At 37.8% G+C, this 18,579-nt stretch overlaps 2 protein-coding genes across 2 annotated transcripts in view; both read right to left on the reverse strand.

The window, feature by feature from the left end:
* LOC136255344 (neural cell adhesion molecule L1-like) overlaps positions 1–18,061 on the reverse strand; it is a 69,249-nt gene extending 51,188 nt beyond the window's left edge. Inside the window, exons 1-2 of the mRNA XM_066048082.1 lie at positions 17,926–18,061; positions 15,398–15,664 (exon numbers count right to left, since the gene is read on the reverse strand). Coding sequence (XP_065904154.1) covers positions 15,398–15,664; positions 17,926–18,010 — 352 coding nt within the window. The 5' untranslated portion in view covers positions 18,011–18,061. The remainder of the gene's footprint in view (positions 1–15,397; positions 15,665–17,925) is intronic.
* Positions 2,873–4,247, reverse strand: LOC136255383 (uncharacterized). Its single transcript, XM_066048145.1, has 2 exons — positions 3,851–4,247; positions 2,873–3,628 (listed from the first exon to the last, which is right to left on the reverse strand). Exons 1-2 carry the CDS (start codon positions 4,163–4,165, stop codon positions 3,245–3,247), a joined length of 699 nt encoding a protein of 232 aa, XP_065904217.1. The 5' UTR covers positions 4,166–4,247; the 3' UTR covers positions 2,873–3,244.
* Positions 18,062–18,579: the final 518 nt, after the last annotated feature.

Below are 18,579 nucleotides of genomic sequence, written 5' to 3' on the forward strand. Positions count from 1 at the left end.
TCATATAACTCTGACGTTTTATATGGTATATAGGAATCCTTGGACTCATGTCACGAAGCAGTTGTTGCTAAAGGGCTTCCAGACAATTGGTATTTGAACTATGTATCGAACAGTGAATTGAGATGCTTTGAAGTTGTTCGACAGCCTTCCCCTCACAAGCCGATGACAGTTTTACGTTTGTTATTAGTAAACACCGATCTTACTTGGCAAATTTATGTTGGCGGACATTTAGTTCCCACACAATCTGAAATTCTGAACAATTTACCACTGATGATGACTCCAGAGCTTGTTGTGAACACCATTTATGCAATCTCTACTGCCAATATTTGCGCTGGGAATTATGAAGAGCGTTTTGTCACTTTGGCCTGTCTAAGGAAGGGAAGGTTTTCATCAAGGAATGGTGAACAGATGGCATTCTTAGATGAGTCTTTTTTTGTAGAAGTTGGAGGAATCCAGTACAACAGCACCATTAGACACTGGAAATGTCATCTACTAATTAAAGATTTAATTTGTGTTCCCTGCAATCAATTTCGTAATAACCTTCGTGCACTGGCTTGTAAGCTAAGCAGATGTATTACAGGTGTCCCATCACTGTACACCAATATTCGGTTTTTGAGAACCCCACAGAAGACAGCCCGTTTGATTTCCCTCAGAAAAAGCATTAAGATGAAAAATCGGCAACTGAAACAGTTAAGATCAAAGTTAAGCACAATAGTGAAAACTGATGGAATATCTGTAGATGCACAATTGCAGAGAGACTTGGAAAAAGTAGCAGACATTCATTCTGTTGTTGAGGAAGATGAGTTTAAACGAATTTTTTGGGAGCAGCAGGTAATTAAATGATATATATCTAGTCACGTAATCTTCTTAATAGGTTGCAGCAAGTAAGACACACAAAAATGGTGTCCGCTGGCACCCTTTATTTATAAGATGGTGTCTAAACATTATGCTGACATCCAGTAAAACCTATGAAATCATGAGGGATTCAGGGTTTGTTTGTTTGCCTTCCCAGAGAACTTTACGTGACTACACTCACTGGATTAAACTAAAACCAGGGTTTAATGCAGAAGTGTTCAACTATCTCAAAGTGGAAGCAAAGGTGGATCAGATGGCTGAGTGTGAAAGGTTTGTGTATAGCCCTTATGCACAATAACTATTTAACTGTTTATATAGATTTGTAGTTCTGGCCTTTGATGAGATGAAAATCCGAGAGGACTTAGTGTTTGACAAGGTGACTGGAGATATCACAGGATTCATTGACTATGGTGATGAGAGCCTGAATGTGCGATTCAATGAACTGCAGCAGAAATGCAAGCGGCTAAATCAGGATAAGAGAGAAGTGGCTACACACATGATGACGATGATGGTAAGAGGGTTGACTTTTCACCTCAATCTGCCAATTGCACAGTTTGCTACAAAAGGTAAGCATCACCTATACTTATATCAATTAACTATTGTTGTTGATGAACCATTTTAGGAGTATCAGCTGAGAAACTTATGCCACTTGTATGGAGAGCTATCCGAATGTTGCAGATGGTTGGTCTAACAGTGATTTCAGTTGTAGCTGATGGAGCGTCTTGTAATCGTAAATTTTTTCGGCTACACAAGATTCTAGTTCATCAGAAATCTGGAGTCACCTACAAGGCACCAAATATTTCCTCACCCGGTAGCTTTATTTACTTCATAGCAGATGCTCCTCACTTACTTAAAACAGTGAGAAATGCTTGGTATAATTCCCAAGTTAAGAGAACACGAAATTTAGTGGTAAGCATATGCTATTCTATTTTTAATAAACCATGCAAATATCTGTGATACTATCTCTTCCAGAACCAAGGACATGAAATTAAATGGGCACATTTAGTGGAGCTAAATGAGAAGGCAGTGGATAAATCAGGGTTATATATAGTTGGAGGCCACCTCAAAAGGGAGCACCTAAATTTGACTTCTTATTCACGTATGAATGTCAGGCTGGCTGCTCAAGTATGTACATATGTATGGTCCAGTTATTTAATTGCTATGCATTTCCAGGTGTTAAGTAAGACTGTTGCTGAGGGGTTCAAGACTATGAGAGAGCTGAAATTGACAACTACCGACACAGTTGAAACGGAGAAGTTTTGCCGAACTTTTAACAAGTTCTTTGATATTTGTAATACCCGTTCCACAAAAGAAAGTCAGATTAAAAAAAATCTAGACATAGACCCATTTTATTCTGTGGATGATCCAAGACTACAGGTGAAACTTAGTGAAGTATAAAACAGCTTTACTAGAATTTTGCAGTGGTTGGAAGAGACATTGATAACTTACTTGAATGAATGGAAGGAGTGGGTTACGAATAACAAAGATATACCAGATGGTTCCAAGAAGATGTGTCTTTTACCAGATCAAACAATTGAAGGTCTACAGATATGTGGTAAGTTCACCTGTAGAATTTCATTTTTAGTAACTCCATATTTATAGCGCACTCATTGAATGAAATGATCAAAGTGCTCCTATCACATGGAATGGAATTTGTTCTCACTGAACGTTTCAACCAAGACTCTGTGGAAATCTTTTTTGGCCAACAGAGATCTCGAGGAGGCCGCAGTGACAATCCATCTGTTACACAATTCATGCACAACACCCAGGCCCTGATGGTGCAGAAGTCACTTGCTCTTGGTGGCAGCAGTAATATATCACAGAAAAGGAGTTATCCTGTAAATACCTCCCCTTTGTCTAGACCAATGACCAAGTGTAAACGTCGAAGAATTGTCAAGTAATAAATAACATGGACATTTCATTGTTTTTTATAATGCTGTAAAACAAAAACTCACTAATCTTCACTCCAGACAAGGATCGGTTTGCAGGTTTGGACCGAATTTTGGTAATAAACCACTTGCATTTAACAAAATATTAAATAACAAGCTATGAAGTACATAATTATGTTATAATCAATTCTTAATTGAAACCACTTTACATGACAACTAGATCTTAAAATTTGTATTATTTAATGAAATTCAGTTACTTGTAACAGGTAAACTAATGTAGTTCCTTTCTAATCCCTTTTCTTCCTTTAGTGGTAGTTTTCATGGCTTTTTTATATTGTTCCAGCAAATTGTTGGCAATTGAGAAGCCTCTCATGCTGTACCATAGCTGTACTACTTCCTGGAGCAAAAGTAATGACTGTCTTGACTTATCCTCTGGCAAGTCTGTAGCAATTTCCCAGAGAAACAACACATTGGCATTAGTCATGATCCCACTAATAATCTTATCCTTGGGTTCGCCACTCTTCAGAAGGTGGTAAAAAGCAGTTTCCAAAGCAACAAAAAATCTGTGCATCATTGGAAGCATGGCTCAATCCTCCTCTGTCAATATTGTTTGTCCATACCTTTACGTAATCAAGGAATGAGTCAGTACTATCAGGCACATCTCCAACAGTGCCCTCACCAATCATGTGCAACAATATAGCAGTATCCATATATGCATTTTCACCACCGTTCCTCCTGAACTTCTTAATCAACTTTCTGATGACGTATCCAGCAGCATGGTATATAGCGTTTTCTTCAATTACCGAAAATTCCCGTTGGTCACCAGACAATTCTTCAACTGATTGCTCCACGTTGCCACCCATAAACAGCCTCTCAATAATCATCTGCAATTGTAACAACATTGATTTCATCAATAGTATATACAACAACAACACCAATAAAGACATCATGCATAAACCTTAAAGCAATGATAATAAGCAGTCGCTCTGCCACTTATTGTCTAGCTGGGTAAGTGATATTGATTCTACCAATAGATTATAGATAACGTGTGAATAGAAGGACGCAGTGAAGGCTATGATTGAGCATGCAATACTGAGTGCATTTACCTGCCACAGTAAAGAGTCATTCATACTGCCCTGTTGCTCCTTCCCAAGCTGCTGCAGCACAACAGGTAATCTTTCAGCCTGATACATATAGCAAGCCTGAAACGAATTACGGATAGCAGCTGGTTCCTTCCTTTTCTGTTCTACTTCCTTGCTAACTAAGCTGAACAGGTCGCTGAAGGCGGTGTTCTCACTCACGCACAACTGATCAATAACTTTCGCGATACTTTTGCTTCTTTGGGAATCAATCTTCAGCTCCTCAGAATCATAAACATCCCGTAAAATATCTTTGTAATTTATTTCATAGCTTACCGCCATATTGAATGGGGGCGCGAAACTAGCCTAGAACAGGTGGCGCTTATTTGTTTCCAATCCATGGGGGTGTATATTATCTATGCTCTAATAAAGCGGTCACATTGAAATGAAATACTCTAATACAGCAACCAGCTAAAGAATTCAAGACTATTTGAAGCATAAACATCAAGGAAAATGGCCTGATACAACAATAAACTGGCATTATTAGCCAATTATGGTGGCATAATTTTAGGAATAATGGGCAATTTTCAAAAGCATAATAGGTGATTTTTTGAGCACTGCTCAAAAGTATAACGCTGAATTTTTGGAGCATATATAATAGCTTCACATGATGCCTACATTGAACTGAAATATGTCCAGTACTATCCACCAATTTAGTGCCATTGCATAACCCTATGTAGGTGATCACTATAGTAGACCAACAGCTTCACATATGAAAACAACCTTATCACTGACTTGGGCAGTCTGAATCATTGGATGTGTGACAATTCTCGTAGAAACTGGACTGCAAAATATATAACTAATTTCTCTTACACGATGTTATTACAATGAAAAAGAGTCATTAATGAGGTAATTAAGTGAGTTTATATCTAAGTAACAGGTTATTAAAATGATCCAGGAATATGTAATAGTTATACCATGGCTGCAAGGGATTTTGCTGATATATACACCCAAAGCATGAGGGCCGCAGGCCCGAGGGCTGCGGGTGTATATGTCAGCAAAATCCCAAGCAGCCATGGTACAAGTGATATATATCACTTGGGGCACACTCACCTAATAGGTGAAAGAACTAATGAGAACTCATCCCATTTGTTTTATACAGTAGCATCTGAAGATCGATTGTGGTTTAAATAGTGTGGGCTAATAGCCATCAAAACGTTGTCCATACGTTAAAACGTCATTAATACGTTACTATGCTTCAACACGCAATGTTAGAAAACTTGCGATTGTGGGATGGAGTTTATATTGTTATCATTTTTGTACTAAGTTAAGCCAACTAACTTCGCTATTGGGACAGTAAGTAAGTTATTATATTAAGTTAAGTACTTAGAACTGTAAGTTACTAACCTATTTCAACGTAGCAGTAGTAGCTTTGCTGTTCCGTGGTCTGTTCAAAGGCTGATACGCGGTGGGTAGAAATACGCATCCACAATCGCCCAAACAATTATTTTGTGCCTTCATTATCCTTTAGTAACAACCAACTACTCTATCTTAGCCTATGTACTAAGCTTAGCAACCTCTACAAAACCGAGTCCCACAATACAAAGCTCTATGTCGCTCAATATAATGAGTCAAAGCGCATCGATTCTTTGAACTGGCTGGGTATCAAAGTCATTGGCAAACCGCTTTCCCATGATATTGCCCGGGCAATATGCGAGTTAAACACCGAGCGGCGCCTTTGAACGCCCACGCTAAAGTGGTATATATGCAGATAGTTTCTATTATTGATTTTGTTTCTGTTTGCTTTCCAGCAATTGTTACTTATTCTCTTAATATGCCAAAAAGTTATTTTTGTTAGATTTGCACATTACACAAAATGTGATAATTTATATGTTAAAGGCTGTATGGTGTGCTTGCAATTACAGTGAAGCCTCAATCTGTTTCTATAACAAAGAAGCCTTATAAATGATGCCATAAATTGCATTTTAGCTGTGTTTTACCATGGGATTTGGTCACTAATGAGATGAGAGGTTGCTATTAAAAGAAGTCATACTGTAGTGATTTATTAAAGTACTAAATATTACTTTTGTTTGCACATTTTGAAGGGGAAGTTTATGTGTCCTCAAGCATATTCTTCTAATATATAGTAGCTTTGCATTCCACGTAATTATACATTCAAATGCATTTTGCTCAAATTTTCTCATATTTTCAGCTGCTGTCAGCAAGATTGAACAATACATTCTCTGTAGCCATGGAGTCTGAAGACTTCCATATTATTGTTTTTATATACAGTATGTTGTTAACTAAAGTCATTTTACCAGAAGCCTTTGAGTTTTGATAGAAGCCCTAGTTTGGCAGTCTTTCTCACAGAGATCATCAACTATCATTCATTTTCAGACTCCTTTCATACCATCTCCTTGATTACTTACACTGTTCTATCTAAATAGTTATAGCCAAGAGTACATAATAATAGTACACAGAAAGATTTGGAATTTGCAACTAGAGTAGGGACCATAGCACATAAATAAAAAGTACTGAACCAAGCTGGAGTAGTGCACGATACTAAATCACAGTAAAACTGTAAGAAGTGTTATATCCCTACTGTGCTCAAGAAATGCACAGTAGGGATAAAACACTTCTTATGCACACTTCTTAAAGTTTTACTTTGATTTAGGCCATTCCAAATAAATTCTCTGTTTCCCGTCCTGGACTCAGGTATACTTGCATGCGGGTGGGGAGTCCATTTTCATTATTTCAATATAAGATTGGCAGCTTTTCAAGCCATTTTTTGTCCGGCACAACCATAAAAGGCTGCTTAAAAGAATGCTTAGCTCGTTCCTTCCTTCCTTAAGTTTGTGTTTATCGATGTGTCAACTTGATAGCACTGCTGACACATGAGCTTACACTGTTTCAAGATGCTTTTACTGAGCCTGTCAGTATGCAAGAATAACCGAAAAATAATGGAAGAATACGAATATTTAGAGCTAACAGTAACCAGATGCGGGTGGTGGACGGGAAACAGAGAATTTATTTGGATTGGCCTTAATATCGTGCACTACTCCAGCTTGTTTCAGTACCTTTTATCGATGTGCTATAGTCCCTACTCTAGTTGAAAATTCCAAATTTTTCTGTGTATTGTTTGTTAACTTTTTTTTATAAATAATAAGTATGACTGGTGAACCCATGCATAGCTATATGGCTACCGCATCTGAAATGGCACCGTATCCCCCAAAATTATTGTCTGAAAAGTGAAGTATCCATTACGCAATTTAAGCTTCATTGTCAGCTATGTTCAACCCATTTCAAATCAAGAACTGTTCGAAAAGCACCTCTGCAATCCATGCATACCAAAAGAAATGGTGCCGCCAGCCCCAGTTATATATCAATTATCGTCTGAAAAGTAAAGTATCCATTACGCTTCATTGTCGGCTATGTTCAACCCGTTACACAGCAGCATGAATCAAGAACTGTTTGAAAAGCACCTCTGATATCAAAATAGCAACTATGACAAATACAGGCGGTTTCCGTTACGAAGGGAAGCCATCACGTGCTATCGCCAAATTAATACTTTTCGCCTCGCTTTTCGCTGTCAGCAAAGATGAATGGGACGCAAAGGAGGACACTGGCAAGTCCATAAAGAATGCATTGTACGTACTGCGGTATGCCAAAAGGCACCTGTCAGGCTGAAGTGACGTCAAACAGTGAAAAAATCAAGCCCGTAGCCTTAGCCGTTACATGCCGTTATCGAGTTACGCTTGTCTGAAGGCATCAGTCAGTCAGTCAGTTACTTACTCAGTCAGTAGAAAATTACGTTAAATAAATTGTGACCAGATTTTACAGAACCGAACCAAATCGCACATCAGGCAAAATCAAACTAACACCACCAGTGGATAGCTACACTATCGTACCACAAGTTTTGACCCTCAGCACTACTCAAACTACACGAGGCTGGTTTTAATAGACGTCTTTTCTGGGTGGTGTAGAGTGCCCAAATGGCGGTTTCAGGCCTTGTGAAGGACCTGGCTTGGCAAGAATCGGTGGACAGCGAGGGGTCCGTAACGCAGTACTTAGATTTGAGATTTGAGAAATCTTAAGAAAGATTCAAGATTTTGACTGAGGTTTGAAAAGATTTTACAAGATTTTAAGATTTCAGTTAAGATTTGAAATACTATGTTGTAGTGCTGTGGAGCCGTATTCTGTGCCTGGTATGAGTCGAGGTACGAGTCTACTGAAGGGGCTACTCTTTAGCTATTGCAATACTGCATACTACCAGCAATAGAGCTTAGTATATGTGGCTAATTAGCCTAGTTAAATTGGCGGCTTTGCCCGCTGACACGTAGCAAGTTAGCCTACAGCTAATGGAACTGTTCCCAATGCATCTATACAGTTACCTCACATAGTAAGTAATCATGACTAAGAGCTAGCTCTCCTTGTAGTGATCTCAGTAGTGATGAAAAAATGCCTAGATCTTTAGTTGTACATACTTCATTTGTACTGAGCAACCAAGATAGTGACATAGCAAACTACTTCAGTGCTAGTCACTGTAGCTAAAGCATTCAATCAAATCAAATAGCCCTGCATGCGCACATAAGCTCAGTAAATCTCACACTAGAGTTGGCAAAGCTTAATTATACTATTATTAACTACTACTTTGCCCTAGATTTTCATGCCGCACATGTATAGCTGTATTATAGTACTGTATGCATCAAATAATAGCTATGTCTAAAATCATCATGTTTGCCATGTCCATGCAAGTTGTGTACATTTTAGCTATATCATTATTTAGACATCTCTTGCAACTGCTGACAGTTGGACTGCATAATTGTCTCGATAATTGTGTACAGGAACTTCAGCATATCAATGGTGTAGCTGACTTCAGCAAATGTGGAATAATATGATATCAAAGATACCACACAATTAGATTTTACACATAGATTCCACACTTATATATAATATAACTTGTAGTGCAACTGTCTACCTGAGTTAGCAAAGTGATATGGACATTGACCCACTGAGATATAAATTATTAGCTAGCATGCTTGTTAAAGTTTGTGCGTGTATTGTAAATTGTATGTATATACATGTGTACATAAACTCAGCTAAGCGAAGGTATCAGATGCGTTCATGCATTTCAAGGTATCAGGTATCAGATGTGTTCATGCGTTCAGCGCAAGTATATCAACTTCCAAACTGGTAGTGGATAGTTCCTGAGGTTGCTGCTTCATCTCCTGTTATCTTTCACTAACCAGTAATAGATGAGATAGTAATTTAATCTGCTCGAATCTGTTCAGCTAAGAGTGTGATATCATTTGGACACATTACTTGCTGGCATGGTAGAGTTAAGCTTACACATTACATAGTGCATGTTGCTACATAGCTAATTATAATTGGACTAAGCTTTCATACCTGAGCTTAATGTTGTGGGATGCTGGCACAAGATACCAGTGCAGGAATATTCAAAAGCATGCAAATTCTTTGTAACCAAAACCTTAAGATTTCAGAGACTCCAGCCAGCCGTGTTGTGACTTGATCCACAGCCACATACAATCAAGACGTGTGCCTATGGTTATGGAGCCATAGCAAGGATTATTAGTCTTCTCTGTATTCTTCTTGCCAGCATGTCTCTGACTCCCTATACTGACAAAGGCTTTCAGTACACTGTTAAAACTTAGGTGCTACCATGACACCTATGATTTTCTAAAAATCAAGGGGGTATTGTTGCAACACCCTTGAAAATAATTACCACCATAAGAGGTTTATAGTCACACTTGTTGGGTGTTACCATTTTGTAAACACCCTTAATTGTTCATTGGAAACCCTAAACAGAGGTCTAACACCTCATGATAGGGTGTAATGTACATGTAATCGCATACAGTTACTAACACTGTTAGAAATGTGGCAGAAATACGTGACTGCAATTTATTTATGGGCCAAGTGATTTATCGGCCCCCATGACAACAGCACCTGCCCTGAATTATCATGCAAGATAAACACCTGCAGTTTCAAGTGAAATATAATAGTAGCTATTAACAGTATCAGATTTTACAAAACTGATACAAATTGCACATCAGACAAAATCAAATACCAGAGTATTGCCATACTACCATACTAGTTCATGGTTTTAAGCTCAAACTACTTGACGCTGGCTTTAATGGTGCAGGTGGTGTGAAAAGTTTAATGGAAATTTCTGGCCTTGGTAAGGTTGACTGTCTTGGGTTGACAGGAATTGGTGAATGGCCTATTTTAGTTGCCCAACATAATATTCTGTGTTGATAATTGCTTTTGCTGCATATATACCAGGCACTTAGGAGCCAGCACAGCTCTGTAACCTCATGCATGTCTGGATTTCAATTGCAGTCTTTATTTCCCACTCCTCTACAGCCCACCTTCCACTCCTTTGTGAGCAGCTGTGATTCTACCTCCACTACAAAAGAAGTGTCATGTGTATGCGATATGCTCCAAACATGTTGTACATAGTGTGAACTCCTGTGGTGTATGTGATGTGTAGGAGATGATAGTTCAAATTTGCCTCATTAAATAGCAAATGTGAACTATTATCTCCTACATATTACTTACCCCACCTAAGTACATTTCATGCATATCACATTTAGTCGCTGACTGCACTTGTGGACTGTGCTGTAAACAGCCCCTGAACACCAATCAAGACATTATCTAATTCATCACATATGCACAAATATGCATTTTACTGTAGTGAGCTAGCTAGCTCACTCATTAAAGTTATCTGATTTTCTTTCTTATTTGGCAGGAATACTCAAGTATCTGAAAGGTAATAAATAGATGCATCTCTGGTGTAATTTCATATGTGTGCTTTGGCAATTTTAAATCTAAACCAATAAATATGTGACCGGATTTGACAAAACGAGGCTTTTACACACATCCAATTTTCTGACTTTAACCAGCTGTAACTTGACTACTCAGCAAGCTATTGGCCTAACATTTGCACAAAGTCCTTCCATAGCATAGTAAATTACCAGTTCAAAATTGGAAACTAATGGCATACTCCTACATAATGAATGAGTTATGGTACTTCAAAGTCATAAAGTGGATGTGCGTGTAAGCCTTATTTTGTCAAATTCGGTCATTAATATGGATTGGTTTTCCAAACAATAGCTGCATAAATGCTTTTACATTGTGCTAAAGGAAATTTGTTTACTATGCATGAAGTGCTGCACTTCTGTATAATTATGATAATCAATACAACTATATTTCATTGATGAGGTGTAATGGGAACACCCTTTGCACCTGCAAGGATGTTTCTGTGAATGAAATCCCACAATTAAAAGTTTCTTTGGTAGTTACGTTATAAGTACAAATTGCAACTTACATATAAAGTGTAGACAAGCAAGTAAGTGTACTTGTAATCATGTTGAATTACTGTATTTCACAGGTCATAATATGTGTTTCCTAAATATATCATCAATGAAAATGAAGGTATAGGAGGAGATCCACCCCCACGAAAGTGTTGGAAATTAACAGTGTACCGCACCACACACCCTGGACTTACACCTCTTGTAGCACTTTTACACTCTGGTGTTATATTTCTTGCAGCACCTTAGCACTCTTTTTTCACACCCTCTAAGTGTCACCACAGCACCCTTTTCTAACACCTGAAGGGAGTTGTTTTTAAACATGCAACTGGACACCCCTAAAGGTGCTTTTGGTACACCTGAATTTTAACAGTGTAGCCTTCACAGCTGAGGTCCCATATGAGTGGGATAACAAATTAAACTACATAGCAAATATCACTACTCGCATCACTAAAAGCAGGGATCCCACATGTGTAGCTACACTTTTCATTTGTCGCATGAATGTTGGCTAGTCTATATCAAGGTCTATACTATATCTAGAATATAGAGATTGAGATGTGTTGATTATAATTACTGCATGATGATTTTCAAGAATGTGAATATTGACGAGACATGCTAGCTACTCCTGATTTAGCTAAAGAGCTCACTAAAGAGATGTAGCTGTTAGCTATTGGAGTTTTATCTTGGCTATTATGTCAGGAGCAATATGAATCCGTACATGCACCATGCTCACTCTTTTCACAGGTGTGAATTCAGTATGTAGACTCACCTAACAAAGATCCGAGTCAGGGTCACTAACTAGCTTGTCCCAACGAGTTTGTCAAGTAGCTAAAGGCGTTGCGAAGAAGAAACAACCTCGGGAACAACTGGCTATATCTCTGGCAATATACGTAGACTGCAAGAACCCAATAATCGCACAGTACGCGTGGACGAACAGGCCTAGGTGCAAGAATACGTGTTAACAAGCAAGAGCTAGAATAAAATATCCAAACGTTTACTGAAATTTACTAACAAGAAGATTAAGATTTGATTGTGGTAGTCTCAGATTCAAAGATTTCAGCGAGATTTTAAAGATTGTAAAAGATTGTCACGAAGGTTAGGAAGATTTTAAAGATTCCATGGATTTTAATGGATTTGGCAGATTTCACAGAGATTCGGAGATTTGAGAAGATTCTTGTAGATTGCATGGGGATTCTAAGAGATTTGAATCTCAGATAAATTAGATTTAAAGCGTGGCGGACCCCTCGGTGGACAGCCTTGTAATGTTGGCCAGACGTGTTCTCTGTAGATTTTGCTACATATCAGCCACTAAGGAGCCAGCACAGCCCTGTAATCTCGTGTCTGGACTCCAATCGTGGCCTGCCTCCATTTTGAGGTCTATCTCTCTCTTGCCCTCCCCGCCACCCCCCAGCCTCTACCCCCCAGCCTCCACCTCTTTGTGAGCACTCGTGATACTACTTCGCTCGTCCAACTGCTCAGATTTTCTATCTTATTTGGCGGGAAACTGTACAAGCAGCTACAAGTACTGGAAGTGGCTTGAAAGGTAACAGATTGATGCATCTTTTGTGTAAATTTCATACGCGTGCTTGCTATCCTTGGAGAGTTATGCTGGCTTCAATTCTTTAAAACCGTTTATCTCGAAACTTCTAATGTGCGATTTGGATCGTTTTTCCAAAATCCAGTCACAATTATTATTTTTAAAATTCCGTAGCAACTTGTTGAAAGCGTTTTGGGTCGATCTGAAAGCTTGTTTGGGCTTAGTTTCAACTAACCAATACTGCCTGATCATCGTTCGGGGAAATTGAGACAGTTTTTTGGGTGATAGTCTATTATTTTGTGGATCATGCCTACTCCTTTGTGGTCCCTACTATACACTACTATCGTAGTGTATGATAAAAAATAGAGAGCAAGGGCGGATCCAGGGGGGGACTTTGGGGGCTGAAGTCCCCCCCCCCCCCCCCCCCCCCCCTTCATATTTTAGGCTTTACTAGATCAATATGCTGAGTATTATAATGAAATTTTGTCTTAGCATAATTATATGATCACTAATGATGCAAATACTCATAAAACCACCTTATAAACATCTTTCCAAGGTATTATCAGTGGATTTATGCTAAAGTTTATGCAACAAGGACCCGGATCAACATTGGAGGTGTACAAGATCGAGATACTCTAATAGAGCAGTCAGCTAACTACTCTAATAGAACATTCACTGGAAACATGTAGTTGGTTCTGTTATGGAATTTTTCCAAATCTGCCTGCACTTATACATACAATGAAGTGCATTAGTCTGTTTAAAGGGCTTCATTCATGCATCTACTTGTGTAGTTAATATGTACAGCAATACTTAATTCAGGTACACAATTCCCATTGAAAATGCTCTCAGATTCAACCTTGTATTGTTCAAATTTCAAAATTTTCCACTTTCAACATTATTATTCTAACATGCACCCATTCAGTGTTGTGCAAGTGAGAGGGGTGCATCATGTACTTGGTTGTCTGTACCTACCCAAACTTTTCCATTAGCAAAATGCTTCAGAGAGCCATAGGGAAGTGTGCTTCGCACACCTCTACCCAAGAGACTAGTTAGTACCTTGAGTTAGCCCCCCCTTTTATAAATCCTAAATCCGCCCCTGGAGAGAGTGCATGTCTTCCCAAAACACATCGAGTCAAGTGATGATGCAATAAGCTGTATATTCACCCAACATCAAATTATGGAACCAACTCCCTGCTGATGAAATTAATGCCTCTACCCCTAATGAGTTTTGTAATAATTTAAGTAACTTTTATGATCACACCTGTGCGTTATAATCTTTTGATTGCTGCACAGTAATAAATATAATAATAATAATGTGTTAAATGGTTTGATCTACAACATGAAGGGTACAACTCAAGGGACATTGTATATTTCAGCAGAAGTCACTGATGTGCAGTCCCATTGACACCAATCAACAAACCTTTTACTTGACTATAACTGTTTAAATAAAACAAGAATATCCTAAAGTTTACTGATAACTTTTAGTGGCCGCCTCTGCACAAACACCACATTGTAATTAGATCCCCAAAATGGCTAAGGAATACTTCATGATCTTATTACTAAGACCATTTCATATTCACATTTTATAAAGACCACCTCATTGTAAAAACCACCTCTTCACCATGCCTAAGTTCAAAACATTTTTATATCACAACTACTACCTTTTCAAAGCAGTCAGCTAAAGTGATAGGCTCTTAAGGTCATCATCTCCTTTCGAGACCTCATTTTTCTTTGATACAGTATGGGTTTGTCACTGCTTTATGATATGTTCATGGTCATTTAATTTCATGCTCTGTGGTAGCTACACAGTAACTTCAAAGGACTTGATGAACTCCTAGGACAAACTACTAACATGAACAGTCCAGAACTTTCTAAAGTTTTATAATACTCATCAATCATGACTGCACACAAGAGAAGGCAAAATATAGCTATATGCATTGGAGACAATTTTTTTCAGTTTACATAAAGCAACCAAGAAGCCATAAACTTAATTGCATGCTTTAGTAATATATTGAAAATGGACTATTACTTACAGCATTGCTATCTGATGTTTTATCTATTTTCCCAAGGACCATTGATTATGAAGTATTCAAAGAATGTGTTCACCTAATGCAACACAAAATTGTCTCATTACTTATTAGAAAACAGTTTGTAAAACTAGGAAAACTGTTTGTAGCAGTTTGTCAAAAATCTAGCTACAAATTCCCTTAGCATTGAATGGAGCAACTGTATTAAATTCAATTGCAAAATCAGTTAACATTAAATAACTACTTAATATTGTGTAACATGTGAGAAATCTGAATACCTGTCAAGTGATGTCTTACTATATGTGACTGGATTTGTAGAAAGATCTTTTACGGACATCCAATTCTATATATAAACTTGGAAGACCATAACTAAGGTATACAAGCTAATGCTAAGCTGTCCAAATTTCAAGGTGATAGCTTTTCCAACATATATGAAGCTATGGATCATCAAAGTTGGTAAATTGGATGTGCGTGGAAGACTCCTTTCCACAAATCTGGTCACGTATTAAAATACACTGGTATGCAACAATCTAATGTTTACACACAAGTTTTGAATTTGTCATTTACTCACCAAACTGACCATAATCACATCATTGATTTATTTTATATTATGCAAAATGTGACTATGTTGAATTGGCAAAGATACTTGAATACACTTTGAAGTTTCGTACAACAGACTTACTAAACAGAGTAGCCTCATTAGAGGTAAGATTGGTATTTCCATCAGATACAAAACAACTATAATTTCCCTCATCAGTAGCTGTGACATTAGTTATCATCAAAGTGGTGGTGTTGACATCTGATAAATGTCCAGGATCAGCCATCAATACAACACCATTTAAAAGCCAGGCATATGTGAATTGACCAAAGCCTCCTGTAGCTTCACATGTAAAGCTAACATTGTCACCAATATTAGCAAACTGATCCATTGGATGCATAGAAATAGCAGCTGTTAGAAATAATACACAGCATGTTATGCAAATTTGATGTGAACTTTATTAAAATAATTATTTTGGTGATGCAATTTAATTAGTGTAAGCCTTTCCAGGGCTCCTGTATACTAACCACTCTGTGGCTATGCTACCCCTGTGTCTAGGTCCCTGTACATATATATTGCATACTGTACTGTCTTAACATATAAGGCATCTTTCATCATCTAGCTAGTACTGTTATATACTGTAGATTCTCTTCACTTTTTATCACATCATCGGATGTATAAGTCACGTGACAGAACTTTGCTATATAGTATAGAACCAGATTGTATTCATACTATTAGTGAGTATAATGAATTCTACATAATCAATGATAATTATTATACCTTAGATTGCATGAAATCCAGATCTAGGAAAAGGAGAGCAATGAGCGTAAACTTCTTGTAATTAGTATTAAAAAGTTAAATACGATGCGCGGTAATTCTTTATTATGACATATTGTTCCTACAAAATAAGCAATTGGGATTTCTTCAATGCATGTGTACCACACAAATAGCCTTTTTGAAACAGCCTATCAGAACAATTGTACTTAAAAGTATCTGATAATGGACTGGTAATGAATGCTTTTAGTAGTAATCAGAACAATCATCACATGTTTTACCCAAACAATTATAACATTCTTTTCTAATGAATTTTAACTCTGAATTTGTATTACCTTAAATGCTTGTTGTGGTATGGATAATAAACTTTGGATCACTGAACATGGATTACACAATACTTAAACTAAATCTGATTTATAAATAAATTGCTTTTTAACGAGAGTTTCTTGGCATGCTTGTTGATATATGCATGCAATTGCTGCTAATTATTGGACAAGTGATGGTAGCTATTATGAGCCACTTTTACTTTACTTTACTTAAACAATAAGTGCATAGCTATAATTCTCTCATGCTGTATAGATAGCTACTGATACAGTGTATCGCATGTTTTTATTTTTCCAATTAAGAGATGAGTATTTCAGTAATCGTCTATAACTACTACTAGTCCTTGAAAACTAAAAATACATAGTGCTTCAAACAGATGTGCTGTAAAGCCAGTTATTATAAAATTACAATCTTGATTATTGGATGACTACAATTTGAATTAGGGATGAAATATGACTCTTGTTTACTGCAGGATGCATGCTGTTCTCCCTATCTTGATTCGAATGTACTATCATACACGACAATAAAATATAAAATGTATATTCAGTTTGTGCATATGTAATAAACTCTAAAACTTAATGCGATGAGCATAAATTATACTTCAGTGAGGTATATGATGTGTGTAGGAGATGATAGTTCACATTTGCAAACTACTGATGCAAATCTGAACTATCATTACATGCATCACAGGATTTAGGGCTGGGTGAACCACCCAGGTAGCCCAAGCAAGAGCCTGACCAATATTTTGTATCAACAGTCCATTCGTGGAAACTGACTAGGTTGGAGATAATATTGTGTCAACCCAAAAGAAATTTGCTCGACCAAAACAATGTTGCTTCCGAACCTGGGAGTAGCTACATGTTATGTACAACACATTTAGAGCATATCATATTTGCACAAATACAAAAACAAAGTGACCTGGCTATGACTACACAAGATTAACATGCATGATTGGATTATATGATTAAGAAATACCTATCAACCTATCAACTGAGATACCTATCAACTCATTAAGAAATACCTATCAATGAGATCAGTTTCATTTAGAAGGTGTTAAAATAACTTGTCGGAGCTACCCTCACCATATACGTACCTTATAGGTATAGTAGTATAAGGCATTACCTATATGCCCTCACTATCTAACTATAATTGTCGTGAAACCTTACAACTTTTAATTACGTAGCTATACTGTATTGGTTAACCTTCAGCTGCCGCCATCTGCCACAGCTAGCTACACCATACGCACTTAATAAATTAGTTTCTAGATACGTAGGTATTAGTCTACATGCATGCATGCAGGCGAGACCTATTCCTGCCTGGCATCAACTTTTGGGCGGCCAATCATGTGCTTCGAGCAAACATACTATCAGATTATGTAGCGCCACGAGTGACGGTTGCATGCATTTCGGCGCAGAAGTCAACTCAAGTCAAATGCATCAATATCATGCATGGCACTCACTGGCTAACGTGACTGACCCGTGTTTCTAGTAGGCCCCTACTCCTCACTGATGTCCAGAATACTCGTTGTTAGTTAGCTATTACGTAGTATATATAGCTCCCTCACATATACTTACCAGGCAATCCGACGATAGATTGTCCACGGTGTATTAGCCAGCCATATATGAGCAGAACAGCAAAATTTGCCTTGAAGAAAGTCATATTTTGTTTGGAAGAACTCCACTGACTCAACGAACTTGTAGCTAGACTATAATGTTCATTCCTATAAAGTAATCTAGTGACGCTCGCCGCGGCGATAATGAATCATAGTGTGATGCGGTAATCTTGCGCCAGTGTATCGAAGATAACATGTATGAGCTGTAAATATTACAACACATGCAGAGGAGCTAATAAACCGTGGAGGAATACGCATGTAGCACGGGCGGATCCAGAGTTTGGAAAGAGGGGGGGCACCTTGCTGAAAAACACTTGGAAAAACAGTTGAAGACCAAAAAAAAAAAAAAGGTCACAACAATAATAGCTAGTTATCCTTTACCAAATATATCCCGTCTGTTATGTAAAATAAAATCCTATTTATAGCTTCATAGGTAAGCTACACTGCCTCATGAACATTGTGACTGCTTTATTAGAGTAATCGACTGCTCTATTAGAGTATCTCGATCTTCAGTGTATGCAATTTCTTGAATGGAGGGGAGGCATTTGCCCCAAATGCCCCATCCTGGATCCGCCATTGTGTAACATCACTGAAATGCTAACATCACTATCAGTAT

The sequence above is a fragment of the Dysidea avara genome, chromosome 5, assembly GCF_963678975.1.
Source record: "Dysidea avara chromosome 5, odDysAvar1.4, whole genome shotgun sequence".
NCBI classification, from domain to species: Eukaryota; Metazoa; Porifera; class Demospongiae; order Dictyoceratida; family Dysideidae; genus Dysidea; species Dysidea avara.

Bases quoted from the DNA above. Each gene is read 5' to 3' on its own strand.
- LOC136255383 (XM_066048145.1), bottom strand. From the start codon at position 4,165: ATGGCGGTAAGCTATGAAATAAATTACAAAGATATTTTACGGGATGTT. The intron at 3,629-3,850 runs GTAAATGCACTC...TTACAATTGCAG, and splicing joins ATGACTCTTTACTGTGGCAG to ATGATTATTGAGAGGCTGTT.